Source organism: Pelodiscus sinensis, chromosome 1 (assembly GCF_052426305.1).
Source record: "Pelodiscus sinensis isolate ZL-2025 chromosome 1, ASM5242630v1, whole genome shotgun sequence".
Taxonomy (NCBI): Eukaryota; Metazoa; Chordata; order Testudines; family Trionychidae; genus Pelodiscus; species Pelodiscus sinensis.
Window position 1 is genome coordinate 201,440,219 of NC_143052.1, and position 17,018 is coordinate 201,457,236.

General features: G+C 44.1%; 1 protein-coding gene across 1 annotated transcript in view; it reads right to left on the minus strand.

The window, feature by feature from the left end:
• OTC (ornithine transcarbamylase) overlaps nucleotides 1-17,018 on the minus strand; it is a 51,950-nt gene that overhangs the window by 19,189 nt on the left and 15,743 nt on the right. The window contains exons 5-6 of the mRNA XM_006133937.5: nucleotides 5,062-5,149; nucleotides 1,591-1,744 (exon numbers count right to left, since the gene is read on the minus strand). Coding sequence (XP_006133999.1) covers nucleotides 1,591-1,744; nucleotides 5,062-5,149 — 242 coding nt within the window. The remainder of the gene's footprint in view (nucleotides 1-1,590; nucleotides 1,745-5,061; nucleotides 5,150-17,018) is intronic.

Below are 17,018 nucleotides of genomic sequence, written 5' to 3' on the forward strand. Positions count from 1 at the left end.
ATTGAAAACTTGCTAACCTTTGGTGGGAAAATAAATGCTGGTAGGTAAAGTGTTTGTGAGACACAAAATAAAAGCCCAGATGAAACTATTTACAATTACACTCTGCATTTAAATGAAATAAATTATGTTTATCATTTCCAAAGTTCTAGTTATGACTCACAGCTTTATTTAAGTTAAGTAGCACCCTAAGGCTGGCTCAGTGTATCTCTCTCAAGTGTACCTCACTCTGAGGATGACTCATTTCAGTCCCAAGGTTACTTCTGTTCCATAAAATCTTGGTGTCACCTCAGTTTTATAGCTGAACTGAAGATGGCTTCTAACAAAAACAGGCTCATTGCATGCAGAAGGAGTTAGTTACACTGAATCAGTGATACTCAGACCAAGACCCCTGAGCCTCAAATGGCTCATACTGTGTCTCCTGCAGCTCTTTGCAGCACATGATATTAAAACACTGTGCGACTTAATTATTAGCCAATTGTAGCTGATAAATTAATAATACTTGGTCAGTCATTTTGCTGTGAGAATAATCTATATCTATATAAAAACTACATATTTCCCGTCTTTAATATTTAAATGTGAATACATGTACGACAGCACATGAAACAATGAATTCACACTAGTAGGATTTCTTTGAGTAGTGTTGGTAGGTAATTTGACTCCTGAACCACTGAGGTCTGAGTATCACTGAATTGAAGGAATGAGACCAACAACATTTAAAGTTTCCTGCATGAATAATTTCCTCTCTACGTCATTCTGGATCTCTGCCACACACTCTCCTCCATTTGGGCCTGCGTCAGCTGAGGGATGACTGAATGATCTAGGAAATAGATCTCATTCATACAAAATAGCTTCTATTCATTTAGAAGTAAGGAAGAGTTTGCCAAAATTTTCATCATACCCTACAATGTTCTGATGAATTTTATAAGCCAGTTCTTCAGCTGGTTGTAAATTGGCATAGCTCTATTCACTTCAGTAAACTACACTGACTTGAATTGCATAAGGATCTGGCCCTGTCTGTATATAATTCCATATAGTTATCACATAAAATACTGTATTAAAATCAGAACAACAAAATATGGTCCTAAGTTGTTCCGTCTCGGTATACACAAAGTTTAAGTGCATCTTCCCTAGAGATCTGTACTGGTTTAACTAGATTGATTTAAAAATCAACCTAGTTAAACCAGTTCACCTTTCTAGTATAGACAAAGTCTCAGACTGAACTATAAACAGGTTAGGGCAAGAATTTCAGTATGAAATGCTGGCTTCATGGCAAAACTTACATTGAGTTCAGTGGAGAGAGGACCTAACCGTTATCTTAATATGTAAAGAACCCTGCAAATTGTTTGCACTATCCAGCATGAAATTTAAGTATAAATTTAAACCCATTCCCACATAAATTGATGGGATTCTTCAATTGCTTCAAGTGTATTGTTGGACTGGGTCCTCTATAATCAACAATTGTTCTAAGTTATATATCAGGTCCATCTCAAAATATCTAAAGATAAACTGCTTGGAATAAGACTTCTCCAAATATTTAGCAAGACCAACTTCTTTCTAAGAGTTGCTGTTATAAAGGCAAAGTATTATTACCTGAAGTGTAAGGTAATCAGCTAAAATCTGGATAGGATGGTATGAATCAGACAACCCATTGACTATTGGGATGGAGGCTTCTTTTGCCAACAGATCCAAATCCGATTGTTTATAAACGCGGGCCAAGACTGCATTTGTCATGCTAGACAGCACCCTATGGTACAGCAAAAATATAAAAGTCAAACATAATCAACTTATTATTGCTACTTTATTCTTCAATCTACAATCCATAAATATTAATAAGTCGTGATAATGAATAAAATTTCCCCATCTCCCTGAATAATATATGATGTCTGCATAATTCACTAAAATGCAAACATTTAACAAGCTATAAGAAGTAAAAGGAAATTATTGTTCCACACATGTACCCCCATTCAATGATTTTCTGTTTCATCTTTGAACGTAACTCCAGCAGAACAAATGATGCATCATTAATAAATGTGCAGTTAACAGAGGTGAATGTTTGACAATATAAAATGACAGGGAGTCGATAACTCAGAGAGACGTAAAGTATAATATTTCTCCTCAGCAATTTGGCAATGAACAAATACAATATTACAGAATGTGACTGTTTTTGTAATGTAGACATACATTTGCCTTTCCAGGGTTTAGGACTTGGATGATCTACTTGGTCTTTTCAGTTTTAAGTGTGATATTTTAATTATCTTAATGAACATTGAAGTCAGAGAACAACAGTACCATCCTAATGTGTAGCACATACAATTATATAGTGTGACATGCACAGTAACACAGTTAAAATAGCATCAAAGTTCTACACTAAACTACAGAGCTAAAGTCCTTGGGCTGGAGCTAATTTGAAAGAAACAGCACACAGCTGGGTTTCCCAAAAGGAGACACTTAGACTAAGAGACATTTTGAGAGAAGCTAGAGGCAATTAGGGTATTTGTGAGTTTCTGAAGATGATCAGAGGGGCGAGTCCCAGAACTCTGATGGAGCTATCAGTGATGACCCAGTATCAAGGGACGTTACCAGGATTCCTATGTTAAAGCGTGTAGCTCTTATGTTCTTTGTGAGTTTTGAGATGTTTGGTGTTTTTCTTAAATCCGTGGTATCCAACACACTAGCCACAAGTGGCTATTTGGCCGGTTGAGTATGGCTACCTGGTTTGAACAATGTGGCTATTTGGCCGATTGAGTATGGCTAGTTTGCTATAGCAGTAGCAAACTACTACTATAGTGGCTACTGCTTCGGAACTGATTAGACATCCTGGTATTAAAACCTCCAGGTCCTGTAGACATGTGCTTACAGGTGAACCTCAGCTTGTATTGAAAAAAAAGTTTCTATCCCTAATGCGGGTTGGGGAAAGGAGAGTGGATGTCACACTTTCCTCCGTGTGCCAAGTGCATTTTTAAAGGTTCAAAAACCAAAAGGCAAAGAAAAAGTACTTCAGGGTTTTAAAAATCTCCTGCTTTTAAAGCTAATCTCAGGATTTGGGAGCACTGGATTGGGTAATAGTGCAGACTCATGGAACAGCTCCCAAAAGACCAAGGAGATAGGGAAGTGTTTCTATCTAAAATCTATATCCCTACTGTGTATTGAATAAAATGGTTTAATCTTCTAATAAGGCTACCAAATCACTAATACAGTTATTAACAGTGGCTTTGGGCATATTTGTTCTGCATAAGTGGTGGACAGGTCAAAGGTACAAGCCTACATCTTATAACTGTAGATATTGATCTCTGGTAATCTCAGTGGACTGTCAAGTTTACCCACTGACTGCTTTAGTGCCAATGCAGCACCTCAGCATCTATGTTGCAGCACCTGTATGATGGGCCAGCATGCATTGATTACACAGCAGAACAATACAGCACAGCTGGTATATGGAATACTGGCAGCGTTTCAGTTTGCTTGATTATATCAGCCACACTAAGCAGCAGTGAAAATGTTAAAGACCCTTCATAGGATAGAACTCTGTTACTATGTAACTGTATGTCTTTAACAGCTATTACAGAGCACAGAGGAGCTTTGTTATGGCCAAATTACAAGCTACTAAAATGTGTTCTCAGTGGAAACGCTGACAAACACTTAACTGCAACAGGACTATATTTCAACTGTAATAAAACCTGGGGGCCTTTTACAGGCCTCTTTCCCCCTTTACATTAATCATCAGTCTCTACTATTTCTAAGCCTTGGAGCCTTAGGTATGAAGCCTCATAGACTCAGAACACTAGAACTGGAAGGGACCTCGAGAGATCATCAAGTTCAGTCCCCTGCCCTCATGGCAGTACCAAACACACTCTATATCATCCCTGAAAGAGGTCGAGCCAACCTGCTCTTATATATCTCCAGAGATGGAGATTCCACAACCACTGTAGGCCATTTATTCCAGTGTTTAACCACCTGGACAGTTAGGAAGTTTTTCCTAATGTCCAACCTCAACCTCCCTTACTGCAGTTTAAGCCCATTGCTTCTTGTCCTATCCTCAGAGGCCAAGAAAAACAATTTTCCCTCCTCCTCCCTGTGACACCCTTTTAGATACAGGAAACTGGCTATCATGTCTCCTCTCAGCCTTCTCTTTTCCACACTAAGGCCGTGTCCAGACTCAGGGGTTTTTTCGGGAAAAGTAGCTTTTTCCCGAAAAAACTTCCCCTGCGTCCAGACTCAAGCCGCATTCTTTCGAAATTATTTCGAAAGAACGCAGCTTTTCTTTCGATGGCGGTAAACCTCAATTTACGAGGAAGAATGCCTTCTTTCGAAAGTTCCTCTTTCGAAAGAAGGCGTTCTTCAATGTAAAGAGGCCGTCTTCGAAAGAGAGCATCCAGACTCGCTGGGTGCTCTCTTTCGAAAAAGCGGATTTCTCTTTCGAAAGATCCGCCTGCAGTCTAGACGCGATCTTTCGAAAGAGGCTCTTTCGAAAGATGCTTTCAAAAGAGCCTCTTTCGAAAGAAGCCTGCAGTCTAGACATAGCCTAAATGAGCCCAATTCCTTCAGCCTTCCCTCATAGCTCATGTTTTCTAGACCTTTAATCATTAATGATTTTTTATGCTCTTCTCTAGACCTTCTCCATTTTCTCCACATCTTTCTTGAAATGCAGTGCCCAGAACTGGACACAATACTCCAATTGAGGCCTAATCAGTGCAGAGTAGAATGGAAGAATGACTTTTCGTGTCTTGCTCACAATGCTCCTCTAAATGCATCCCAGAATCACACATCTGTGGTTTTTAAAGCTCTGGCCAACTTCCTATAGCATCCAGTAGGGGAAAAACCAAGGACTCGATTCTGCCTCACTGGATAGAAAAAAAATGCAAAAAAACGGATGAATGAATTTTGCAAACTGCAAAAATGTGGAGAATATTGGTGAGTCTTTGAAGTTTCATGGAAACCAAATACTTGGGGACTCTAAAATCATTCAAAAAGTTATCAGCAACCTGGCATGTTTATTTCACATTTTCTCACCAATTTCAGACAGATCTAGCACTCTCACAAACAATCCCATGATATTTTACCAACCGTGCTGTATCTGTGAGGCTCTCGTTAATACCCAAATGTATGTCTTGGGTTGTGAGGAAACAAGGATGTCCCCCAAGGAGAGCAAAGCCTGCAAAGATTAAAAACAAAACATTCTAAATGGTTACAGCTTGAAATTTAAAAATAAATCTGATAGAACGGGTATTTGCAACAATAGCAGTAAGCGGGGCATTCCACATTTGGAACATTTAATGCCAGACTTCCCAAAACACTGGTTACACTAGGGTGCAATCCATTCAAATACAGAGAGCCCTACTAAAAGCCTCAGATATAATTTCTGACCTATTTTCAAGGCAAAATCCATGCGAGTTGAGACATCATACATGATCATAACCACCCCTGAAGCCCCACCATAAGGGCTGGATTATCCTAGTCTCACACCAATTTATAGCCACCGATATTACTGAAGGCACACATGTGTGGAAATCTAGTCAAAGAGAGATTAGGATTAGTCCCTAAGGATGAAATTCACTCCTGTGCGGGCACAAGGCCTCTGCATCCTTTTAAGTGGGATGTAAGTACTGGGCCTCTGCACTGACGTGAATTTTATCTTATGGGCCAGATTATAGCCTCTGTTTTGCCTACTTTTCACTGTTCCAGTGTGTGATAGCTATTGTAAATCAGATGGCTGAATTATCCCAACATAAGGGAAAATCACACTCCACCGCCTGCCTTCCCAGCCTCAGTATGTTGGGCACAAGTCTGGGTGAGAAAGGCCTGACGGTAGTGCTGCTCGAGGGGCTGTTGCGGAGAGGCATAATTTAGCACCACTTTGACAATGTTCTAAATTATATGGTTGGGGGAATACAAGGCTGGCTTAAAGCCACCTTTGTACCCCAACTGAATATAACAGAGTTTAAAAAAGAGCTAGATAAATTAATGGAAGTTAGGTCCATAAAAGGATGTTAGCCAGGGGGTAAGGAATGGTGCCTCAGCCTCTGTTTGTCAAAGGCTGGAGAAGGATGGCAGGAGACAAATTTCTTGATCATGGTCTTCAGTCTACCCCTTCTGGGGTACCTGGTACTGGCCACTGTCGGAAGGCAGGATACTGGGATAGAGAGACCTTTGGTCTGACCCAGTATGGCCATTCTTATGTTCTAACTGCTCAGACGCATTGGGTGTAGCTCTGATGCAGCTGCAGGTCTGGGTCTAAGGATTTATAGTGGGCGTGTGTTGCCTTGTGAGGCTCCCTCTGCATTGGAGTGAATTTCATCATTAGAGAACAGCTCTTCCCTAGCAAGAGAATGGACTAGGTAATCTAATAGGCCTCCCATTTTGATTACAGGAAGAAACCAACCAAACTCTACTGTCATCATGGCATCCTATAGGCAGATCAGTAGTGTCACAGTAATTTGCTGTCTTCTGGAGCGAAAAAAACCTCTTCAGCAGTTTTTAAAGAGGAGCATGGATCAGTGTTCATATTGTTCTCCCCGTCGGTACCTGGCCTGGGCCCAGGAGCCAATGATCCAACCAGTGGATCAAATTCGATGATCAAATTCGGTGATGAAATTCGGTGGTCACGTGTCATCCGAGGCACATAGCAGCCCAGTGTCTGAGTCTGTAATGCCGAAATGCTGGCTGTTCCCTCTGGGTGGCCTGTGTTGCATGGGGAGTGCGAGGCCCAAATGGCCGCTTGCGCTGCTTGCTCCCCCATGGCAGCCCAGCTGAGCGGCGCAGAAGTCAGCCAAGTGCCACGGTGGGAGGCGAAGGGGGGCGGGGCAGTGACGTGCGGCATGATAGCGGCTCCAGGCCCCGCCCCCTGGCCGTGAACGTCACCATCCCGCCCCCCTTCGCCTCCCGCCATGGCGCTCGGCTGACTTCTGTGCTGGTCAGCCAGGCCGCCGTGTGGGAGCAAGCAGCACAAGCGACTGTTTGGGCTCCACACCCCCTATGCAGCACGGGAAGTGCTTAGCCCAAACGGCCATTTGGGCTCTGCGGTCCCCTGAGTGAGAGGCAGGAGGCGGAGGAGAAGTGAAAGAGAGAGAGGGGAGGCAGTAGAAGGAGGAGAGAGAGAGATGGAGCGAGAGACCGGAGGCTCAGGAGAGAAGACCGACGTGGAGGAGAGACCTGAAAATCCCGTCTTATGACGGGCTAATTGGCTAGTATGCTAAGAAAGAGTAGTTTAAACACAGATGGTATTCTATGGAAAGAAGCTGGCATTATTTTTCATTTGGGAATACGAGGGGGCCACAGAAGCTATAAAAGAGTTAGACCTTCTTGTCTGGAATGCTGTAATCCAAAAGGTGTTGGGCAACTGTTGCTAAACTTGAGGAATTTTTAAGTAGATCAGCTTTGTTCCCACCAGCAGATGGCAGTGCAGTCATTGCCATTACTACAACTTTTCCACGTGTTTTTGTAAGAACCTACATACACACATATATATATATATACATACATACATTTTAGAGTGTATGTGTGTGTGTCTGTCTGTCTGTGTGGCTGTTTGTTCAAGAAGTCCTCCTAAACAGTAAAAACTAGGGCACAGTGAGGGGGGACATGATACTGGTAGTGGCTACCGGAGGCAGTGAGCACAGGGGAGAGCTATTCTGCAGAGTGACCTCTGGGGGCACCACCAAGAGAGTGGCCAGCTGGGCTAGAGCTCACCATCTCGCCTGCCACCAGAATGGGGAAGTAGCTCCCTTTGCCCAAACTCTTCCTTCCCCAAGCCCTTGTCTGCAGCACCAGGGAGAGGGGGACAGAGATAGCCTTGCCAGATGTGGGGTGAGGCCCTGCTGACCAGGATGGCAGGGGGAGAAAAAAGATCCCTGTTGGCTGGGGCAGCTAGGGGGGTAGAGAAGGCACCTGCTAGCCAAAAAATTCACATTAGTGCAGAGGTCCAGTACTTAAGTTCCACTTAAAATGGTGCAGAGGCCTTGTGCCTGCACAGGAGTGAATTTCATCCTTAGGGCCTGATTCTAATCTCCAACCTGGGATGCGGGACAGAAAGCCCCACTGGATGGGGCCTCCTACCCTGAGCCCCTCCTTATCCTACCCCCAACCCTCACTCTCACCCCCTCCCACATCCCCAGCTCCCTGCCCTGAGCACCTCTTCAACCCTCCCACCCTGACTCCTGTTCCCCCTACCCCCCACATCACCTGCCCCCTGCCCTGAAGGACCTGGGCAATGCCGGGTAAGACTTCTAGTATTAACTATTAAAGGATAACACCACAAGAGTTGCTCTTTACAAATGATTGATCTTGATGTGAATATTAATAGTTAAAGCCAAATAACCATGGTGAAGATCTAAGCTCATGCCTCAAAGTAGAGACAGGTTATGAAGCCAGACTTGTGCTTCTTACTCTGGCCACTTAAGTATATGTCCATGGAGAAATATGTGTACTCTTTGTGAAAGATATGTTTCAGTAAGATTTCCTGGAGCATAAGTCAGAGAAGAATGTATTCCTGTACGTCCCACAAGTCCCTCTCCTTAAAATCATTCAATATCTAGCAGCCTTTTAAGGACTATAAGGTCAGGGGTTACCCAACCCTGATTACTAAATATGCAGCTCAGGCAGGGTGCGTCTACACAGCAACATTATTGTGTGTCTACAAATATTGTGTATCTACACAGCAATCCCTTTATTTCAAAATAAATTTGTAATAACGGGCTTCTTACTCCGACTTCTGTAAATGTCATTGTACGAGGAGTAAGGGAAGTCAGACGAAGAGTGCTCTATTTTGAAATAAGTGCTTTGTAGATGCGCCCAAATTTGAAATAAGCTATTTCGACTTAAGCTCAAGTTGCGTAGTTTATTTTGAGTTTAGCTCTGCTGTGTAGACATACTCATAGTTTCCTATGAAGAACAGTCGGTGGGTAGAGTGAAGGGGAGAAAGTTCAGGAAATAAGAAAGGTGCTTTTAGGAAAGTACCTGATAGATAAAGGAGGCAGGAGAGGTTAGGTACAGATGAGGGCTGACAGAAGAATGACGCTGTGGCCAGAGGGCTAAGTTTCAGTCAGAAAGACAGGGATTGGCAGCTTTGGGTGGAGTAGTCTGGGAAAGAGGAAGAATTCCATGTATAGCAAAAAAACAAGGGTGGATACTCAATTGGCTTAATCGTGTTATGGTTATAGAATTTATTTGGGGCATTTTGAAGATTGTTTGAACCATTTCTGTTATTACACCAGCCCTGGGTGGAGATGCGGTCAACCAAGAGAAATTCTGTGGTGTTCTTAAGGGGCCTGAGAGAGGGAGCTTACAGCGAAGGGTGCCTGGAAAGTGACCCCTACCTATGAAGGGCACTCAATAAAATTGCCACCCTGTTACAATCTCCTCTAAAAAGTTTTCTGGGGGCTTGTTACAAGATGTGACGTCAAGGCTGGAAATCCATGGACCACACTTCAGCAAATGTGGTGGAAGAGGTATGAATACTTCCCACCCCGGTGCAAATACGCTGCAAAAACAGTTCTTGGAGGTTTTGTTGTTGTTTTTGTTGCCTTATATAGCGTCCACCTATGCAATCCATTTCTACTGAGATGATGAATAGTTGGCACAGAGAGTTGTGTTGTCCTATCATTGTAGACACACGGGCTGAGATCCTTTCCCACAGAGACCCCCAACAGCTTGTTCCTACTATGGAGGGCCGAAGGAATAGTCTCTCTCACAGTGGCCAATTTCCTCATAGCACTTTCACTTCTGGCTGTGAGTTGACTGGCACTGCCTGACAGAATTTGGCATGTAGTGTAGAAAATGCATTTTGAAAATTTAAAATGAAAAACTCTACTTAGCAGCAATTAAGGGAACATTCCTAAAGGCTCTGAAGTCAGAAAGCTAATGAGTCCTTTTTAAGAGTAGCTTTGGAAAAGGATTGCAAGGTACCAATGTAATCTGCCTTGGCAGTATTAGCCAGTTTAGACAATATCCGCTACTGGGCACCCTAGCCAGGAAGTGTATTCCCTGATATGTTTCACTTATATATTAGGATAATGTAACTTTGAGTATATATGTGTACATGATGGCTATGTCTACACTGGTGGCTTCTTACGCCAGAAATATGCAAATGAGGCTAAGCGTGGAATATCGCCGAGCCTCATTTGCATACCTAATGAGCCACCATTTTTTTCAGAAGAGGCTCTTGCGCAAGAAGGAGCGTCTACACTGCCCCTTCTTGCGCAAGAAAAACCCTCTTGCGCAATGCTGTTATTCCTGAAAATAATCAGCGTAGCAGCATTGCGCAAGAAGGTTTTTCTTGTGCAAAAAGGGGCAGTGTAGACGCTCCTTCCAGCGCAAGAGCCTCTTCTGCAAAAAAAAAGGCAGCTCATTAGGTATGTAAATGAGGCTCAGCGATATTCCACGCTTAGCCTCATTTGCATATTTCTGGCACAAGAAGCCGCTAGTGTAGACATAGCTGATGTGTTTATACCATCAGGGATCTCAATGTTTTTCCACACTGGTGTGAGTTGGGAGTAACTCCTTTGTAATCAGTGGTGGTACTCCACTATAGAGGAATCAGGCTCTGGGTCTCATGACATGAAAGACCTCTGAGGGGAGGGACATACAAATAATATTCCGCACAGACCTCCACAATTTCAAAATTGCAGGATATTGTCCATATTTCAGAGTCTGTAAAAAGGCCTGATTTACTACCAGTCAGTTCACTGATATGTAAGTGCAGTTACAACTGGGGAGGCAGGGCATGATTGAGAGGTGGCATGATTTATGCCAGATACAATGGAATGGCATTCACCTTTATACCATGACAGAGAAGAAGCTTTGTTTTACAGACAATGCATAACCATGTGGACTGCATTTTTTTTTCAGCACGCAAGGACTATGTTTACATAGAATGAGCATGGAACTGTGATTCCAAACAGATGACATATCCCACTATAATAGACTGTGATAATAATGAAATTGGCGGGAACTGAAAAAAAACTATTTGTTTTACATAGACTAAAAGTTATTGACAATTCTTAAATTACATTAATAGTTTAAATCCAAATACATGCTAAAATAATATATGTACTAGCAGTCTTCAGCATATCGAATTCACATTAAGATTGTATTTGTTCAAATAAACAAGATGACAATAAATAAAATAATACATTACCAATTCTCTATTAGACTTCAAATCCTATCAGAATAATGGGTTAGAGATAATAGACACTGGAAGAACTACAAGTGTAAAATATGCTGTCATATAGACATTGCAAATTAACATTGATTGTTCAAGATATACGGTTTATTAAAGATATGAGAGTGGCAGGACCTCTTTCTTTTTTTAAGATTTCTACAATGTTAACACACATCAGTTTTCTCTTAGATATTGTGCAGTGAAAAACACTGATTTCCAAATCAATTGTCCAACAGCTAAACACAGTGTTGTAATGTTTGCTTACGTAAATTGATGAGGACTGATTACTAAAGCCTTTCTCCACACATGATCTTTTTCAAAACCTCAGGGTGACTGGTGCCTGTGGAAATGCCATTAGAGATAATGTATGCCTCTGAAGTCTTGCAAATCACCATTGTGGGCCTCACTTACACTTTAGAAAATGGGTAGGGAATGAATTTATATCACAACAAAAGAGGATGTGGCATTTGTTATGATTGGAGAGGGAGCTACCATTTCACTTTAAACAGTACCTGGGACCTAAAGAACTACCATGGGGTGAGGGTGGGGGGATATTTGAATTTGCTGTGGAAGTCGGATCTAAGTCCTGGTCTATACTGGGAGTTTAGGTCAAACTTAGCCACATTAGGTCAATTTTCTAAACAATGAGTCCACACCACCAAGCTCGTTCCATCAACTTTAAGGCCCTTTAAAGTCAATTTCAGTATTCCTGCTTTTCATGAGGAATAATGGGAAATTTAACCTTGTACAGTCAACTTTAGGGTAGAGCAGACACAGCACTGTAAAAGTGAACGTTCTTGGCCTCTGAGAGGTGTCCCACAGTGCCATGCAGTGACCACTTTGGCCAAGTCTTTCAATTCTGCTGCTCTCTGGATGCACAGAAAAAGCCATGAGGAAATTTAAATTTCATTTCCCATGTGGCCAGCATGGTGAGCAGACCTCAGAGCAGGCAGCACACCCTTGCAGCACACCTGACATGAATGCCCAGGGTCGCAAACGAGCACCGGCATGGAACATGTAGGAGATCCAGGACTTCATTGCTATGTGGAGAGCGAAATCAGTTCAGGCAGAACTATGAAACAGGAAAAGAAACACTGATTTCTATGCCAAGATCACAAGGGCATGGAGGAGAAAGGATACACCAGGGACATCTGACAGTGCTGCATGAAAATAAAGGAGCTGAGGCAGGTGTACAAGAAGACAAAGAGGATAAACAGATGGTCTGGGTCATCTCTGCAAACTTGCCACATCTATGAGCAGGGGCAGATGAGAGTTTTGCTGGGCTCAAGGCAGCACAATTTTGTGCATGCGCCATGGCCACAGCCAACAGGCGTGTGTGCGGGGCCTATTGAAGTGCAGGGCCTGGGGCAGCCGCCCTGCTCTCCCTGCCCTATATCCGCCGCTGTCTATGAGCAGCTGCATGGGATTCAGGAGCGGCCCGAGGCCGGCTGCAGCAGCTGGCGCCCTAGGCAGAGTGGCGCAATAGGCGTCCCTGCCTTCACGGCTGTCAATGGCCGTGACGTCATCATCAGGCACCCGGTGCCCCGTGACGTCATCATCGGGCGTCCGGGCCAGTGGCGTACTAGGCAGCTGCCTCGCTCGCCTAGGCTCACGGGCTGCCCCGATGGGATTGTATGTGGGGGGGGGGGCACCCAACCAGTTTCCCAAGCCAGTCTGTGGACTCCTCGCAAGACATTCTTCAGGCAGCCTCAGACAGCATTGTAGAGGATAGTGTGGATGAGGAAGAGGCTAGTGATTGGCAGGCAAGCGGGGCATCCAAACTCACTGACAGCCAGGGCTTTTTATAACTTTGGAGACAAACCCCTCCTCCCAGTTTGTCTCGCTGACAGGCTCTGATATCAGGGAGGGCACTTCTAGTGAGTTCACATTTTTTAGCATGCTACAAGTGGGTTAAGGCAATTTGGTGTGATTTGTGGTGGCCACTCTGCCTACACAGAAGAAACCGCTTGTTAACATGTCTGGAAATGGAGCCAGAATCCTCCCTGCACATTTCCACACTGCTCTCATAGAGGAACTCTTTCATCCTTCTCACAATGATTCTGGGGAGGCCTGCTTTATTCCGTTCTCCATGGTGGGACACCTTTCCACACCAAGCCAGCAGTAATGGTCTGGCGTCATTGCAGCACAAAGCATGGCCACATAAGGCCCAGGTTTCTGGCCACATTCAGTCAGCACCCATTCCCTATCACTCTTTGTGATTTGGAGAAGACTGATATCTTAAATGGCAACCTGGATGAAGCAGGGGAAACTATTACCTGGTGCCCCTGCAGTAAACCTCCATTTGTTCGTTCCCAATGAAGCCTGGCTTGAGCCCCTGCTCTTCTGCCATGCTCAAATCCCCTTCCCTCTCCCACCCACATGCTCATGAGGAAAGGGAAAGTTGCACTCTCCTGGCAAACAGGGGTGCTGAACCCTCAGTCACCATGTAAGCCCCTGCCCTGGATTGCTGCCTTGCCCAGACCTCCTCCTGCCCACAGATTCAAGTCTCAGCCTGTTCCTTACCATGCCTGCCACCAAACTGAGTCCAGCTGCTCCCCTAAGATCTTTGTGGTGTACCTGCTGCATAAGAGACAAGGGCAGCCTCACACTCAACCCCCAGGGATGTACCCCAGAATAAAAGGCTGTCCTTTCCACACCTGTAATTGCTGCATGGGGCACTGTAATATGCCAGTTTCCCTTCTCTCCCCCACCAAAGCTCCCACGCTGAATTCCTTTTCTGTCCCTGCTTCCTTGTGTTCCCTAAATAAAAACACATGATTTCTCAACAACAGTCTCTTTATTGCTTGTGCTGCATGGTGGGGGAGAAGGAAGGGGGGAAGGGTTACAGGGTTTAGAGGAAAGCACACTTACTATAGTGGGCACCTCATTAACAGCAACATGCATGACTGTCATATCACTGTCTGGCCATTCACAAAACTTTTTTCCAAAGCATCTCTGAATTCCAATATCCCTCATTGTGTTTTCCTGATTGCTGCAGTGTCTGGCTGCCTCAGTCCCTCTACCCTGGCATAAAACTTTCCCCTTTACCTTCACAGATATCATGGAGCACACAGCAGGCTGCCACAATGGGAATGTTGCTTTTGCTGAGCTTTAATCTAGTCAATAGATTGTGAAACCTTCCCTTTAAATGTCCAAAAACCCATTCTATCACTATTCTGCACTTGCTCAGCCTATAGTTGAACTGCTCCTTACTGTGGTCCAGGCTGCCTGTGTACAGCTTTGAAAGACACAGGAACAAGGGGTAGGCAGGGTCTCCAAGGATCACTATTGTCATTTCAACACCTCCAATGTTAATGTTCTGCTCTGGGAAGAAAGTTCCAGCTTTCAGCTTTCTGAAGAGACGAGTTCCTAAAGATGCACGTGTCACGCACCTTTCTCAACCATCCCACACTGGTATCGGGGAAATGATCCTTGTGATTCACCATCAGCACCATCAAGAAGTACCCCTTGCAATTTATGTACTCTTTGGCAAGATGACTGGGTGCCAAAATAGGGATGTACATTCTGTCTATCGCCCCACCACCGTTAGGGAACTTCATTGCATCAGTCTCATCCACCACGACTTGCACATTTCCCAGAGTCACTATCCTTCATAGCAGAAGGGTATTGATTGTCTTCACTACTTGGATCACAACAGCTCCCCTTGCAGATTTCCCCACTCCAAGTTGATTCCTAACTGGCTAGTAGCTGTCTGGCATTGCAAGCTTCTCCAGGGCTATTGCCACTCTCTTCTCAACTGTCAGAGCGGGTCTCATTCTGGTATTGCTGTACTTCAAAGTGGGCAACAGCAATTCACAAACTTCCATGAAAGGGGCCTTATGCATGCAAAAAATTTGCAGCAGCTGCTGATCATCCCATAGGTGCATAACTACTATGCAGTCCCACCAGTCGGTACTTGTCTCATAGCACCAGAAGCAGTGTTTGTGTCAAGAGGATTGAAACCTGCAACTCAAGTGCTTCACAGAAGAATATATTCATGGCTCCCCGAGATTCTTCCTCATTCTGGTGGCCCATGGATATGCTCTGGACCAGTGTTTCTTAAACTTTTTAAGACCGCGGAACACCAAACAATAATTTTTGTTTATGCAGAACACCGGGAGAAAGTTGTTGAGCCAAAAAAAACAATGGTCACGGCCCATTTAATTGCCACGCGTGTTGACCCAACTGAGCTTTCGTCTCCGCCAAGGGGCGGGGGGAGTTAAAAGGGGCCATGGTAGACTGCTGACTGTCTTGCAGCACACCAGTGTGCTGAGGCACACAGTTTAAGAAACACTGCTCTGGACATAACTCCAGCATAAGGCACACAGTGGTTAATATGATTGTCACAGCATTTTGCTGCTGAATGGGTACCCTGCTATGGTGTCTGCATGGATAACCACGGGGGGAAAAGGGCACAAAAAGACTGTTTGCCATTGCTTTCAAGTGTGCGGGGAGAGAGGAGATGAGTGCCTTCCGGGACACTGACCAGGGCTGGCCCACAACCATTTTGGCATCTGAGGCGAGGAGCTCAAATGACGTCCCCATGCCTACTTTTCTCCTGCCTGCCTGTTATGTCTCTTGTGCCTTCCTTTCTCCAGCCTAGCACTCCACCATCTCTGTGCATCTAGAGCATATGCACCAGCAGCAGACACAATTTTCTACACTCTGGGTCCTAGTGTCCCCTCCCCCCTCCACAGTCTGGCACATGAGGCAGCCACCTCAGTTCACCTCACTGATGATATATACCCAGAACCATCTGCTGCACAGTTCTGGTCCAAGACTGTAGTGGGACCATAATCCAGAATGCAAAGTGGTGGCAGGAACTGTGGGATAGCAACCAACAGTCCATTGCTCTCAAAGTCGACAGTAGCCACCTTACTAGGGACGCACTATGTCAAACTATGTCGAATTCTTTTGCACAGTGAGGACATGCACCTTTGACTTTACAAATTCGGGTGCTAGAAAATTGACCTTAATAAATGTGACTTTATAAATTCGACCAGTGTAGACAACAAGGCCTTAGAAACCAACGGCTATATAATGCCTATATCTGTGCTTAGATGAAGAAGACAGTGTGGGAAACTGACACTTTCCTGGTGCACAAGTTCAGGAGATAATCGTAAGGTAGCTCTAGGAGGAGGTTGGATGTACATGGGGGAAGCTGACCTTAAAGATACCTATGGGTACATTGGTCAGTTATGAAACACCTATGAAGCTAGGCTGATCACGATCTGGAAGGAGCAGAGATTGGCATGAAGCCAGCATGAAGACACAGGACTCCATAAAGTCAGCCTCTAGTGCCATAAATTGCCTAAGAATATGTGAATATTGCAGGAATCTTCAGACTTCAGAGTACAACAATCTTCTCCTTTCTCCCCTTGTTCTTGTGTTTTCCCTTGCTTCCTACAGAGAAATCTGGTGGAAACTCAATGAGAGTGACCTTACAATATTATCTGTCCTCTACATGGGAGAAGTTTACTTGAGGAAGATTGGGTCCAGTACAGTTTATTTTGGTGTAAATGTGGGAAAAGCAAAGATTTCCCCATCTGGTGAGTTGAAATGAGGACACTAATCCCAAAAGATTTCTTGGATGCAAAGTTATCATAGTCTGCTCAAAAAAACATTATGGGCCCAATCATGCAGACATGTAAGCATCTGCTGTGTACATGAGCAGAATTATGTATGCGTTTATTATTTTAGAATTCATGTCTACACTGCCTAGTATTATTAAACCAATATTGCAGTTTCTCCATCCCATCAAATGCGTTTCTCTAGAGATAGTCATGAAGTTTTTTCTCTTTTCTCTCATTTAAATCAAGATGTTGCTACAAATCTCAGTCTAAACACTTAGGCTACATCTACACTG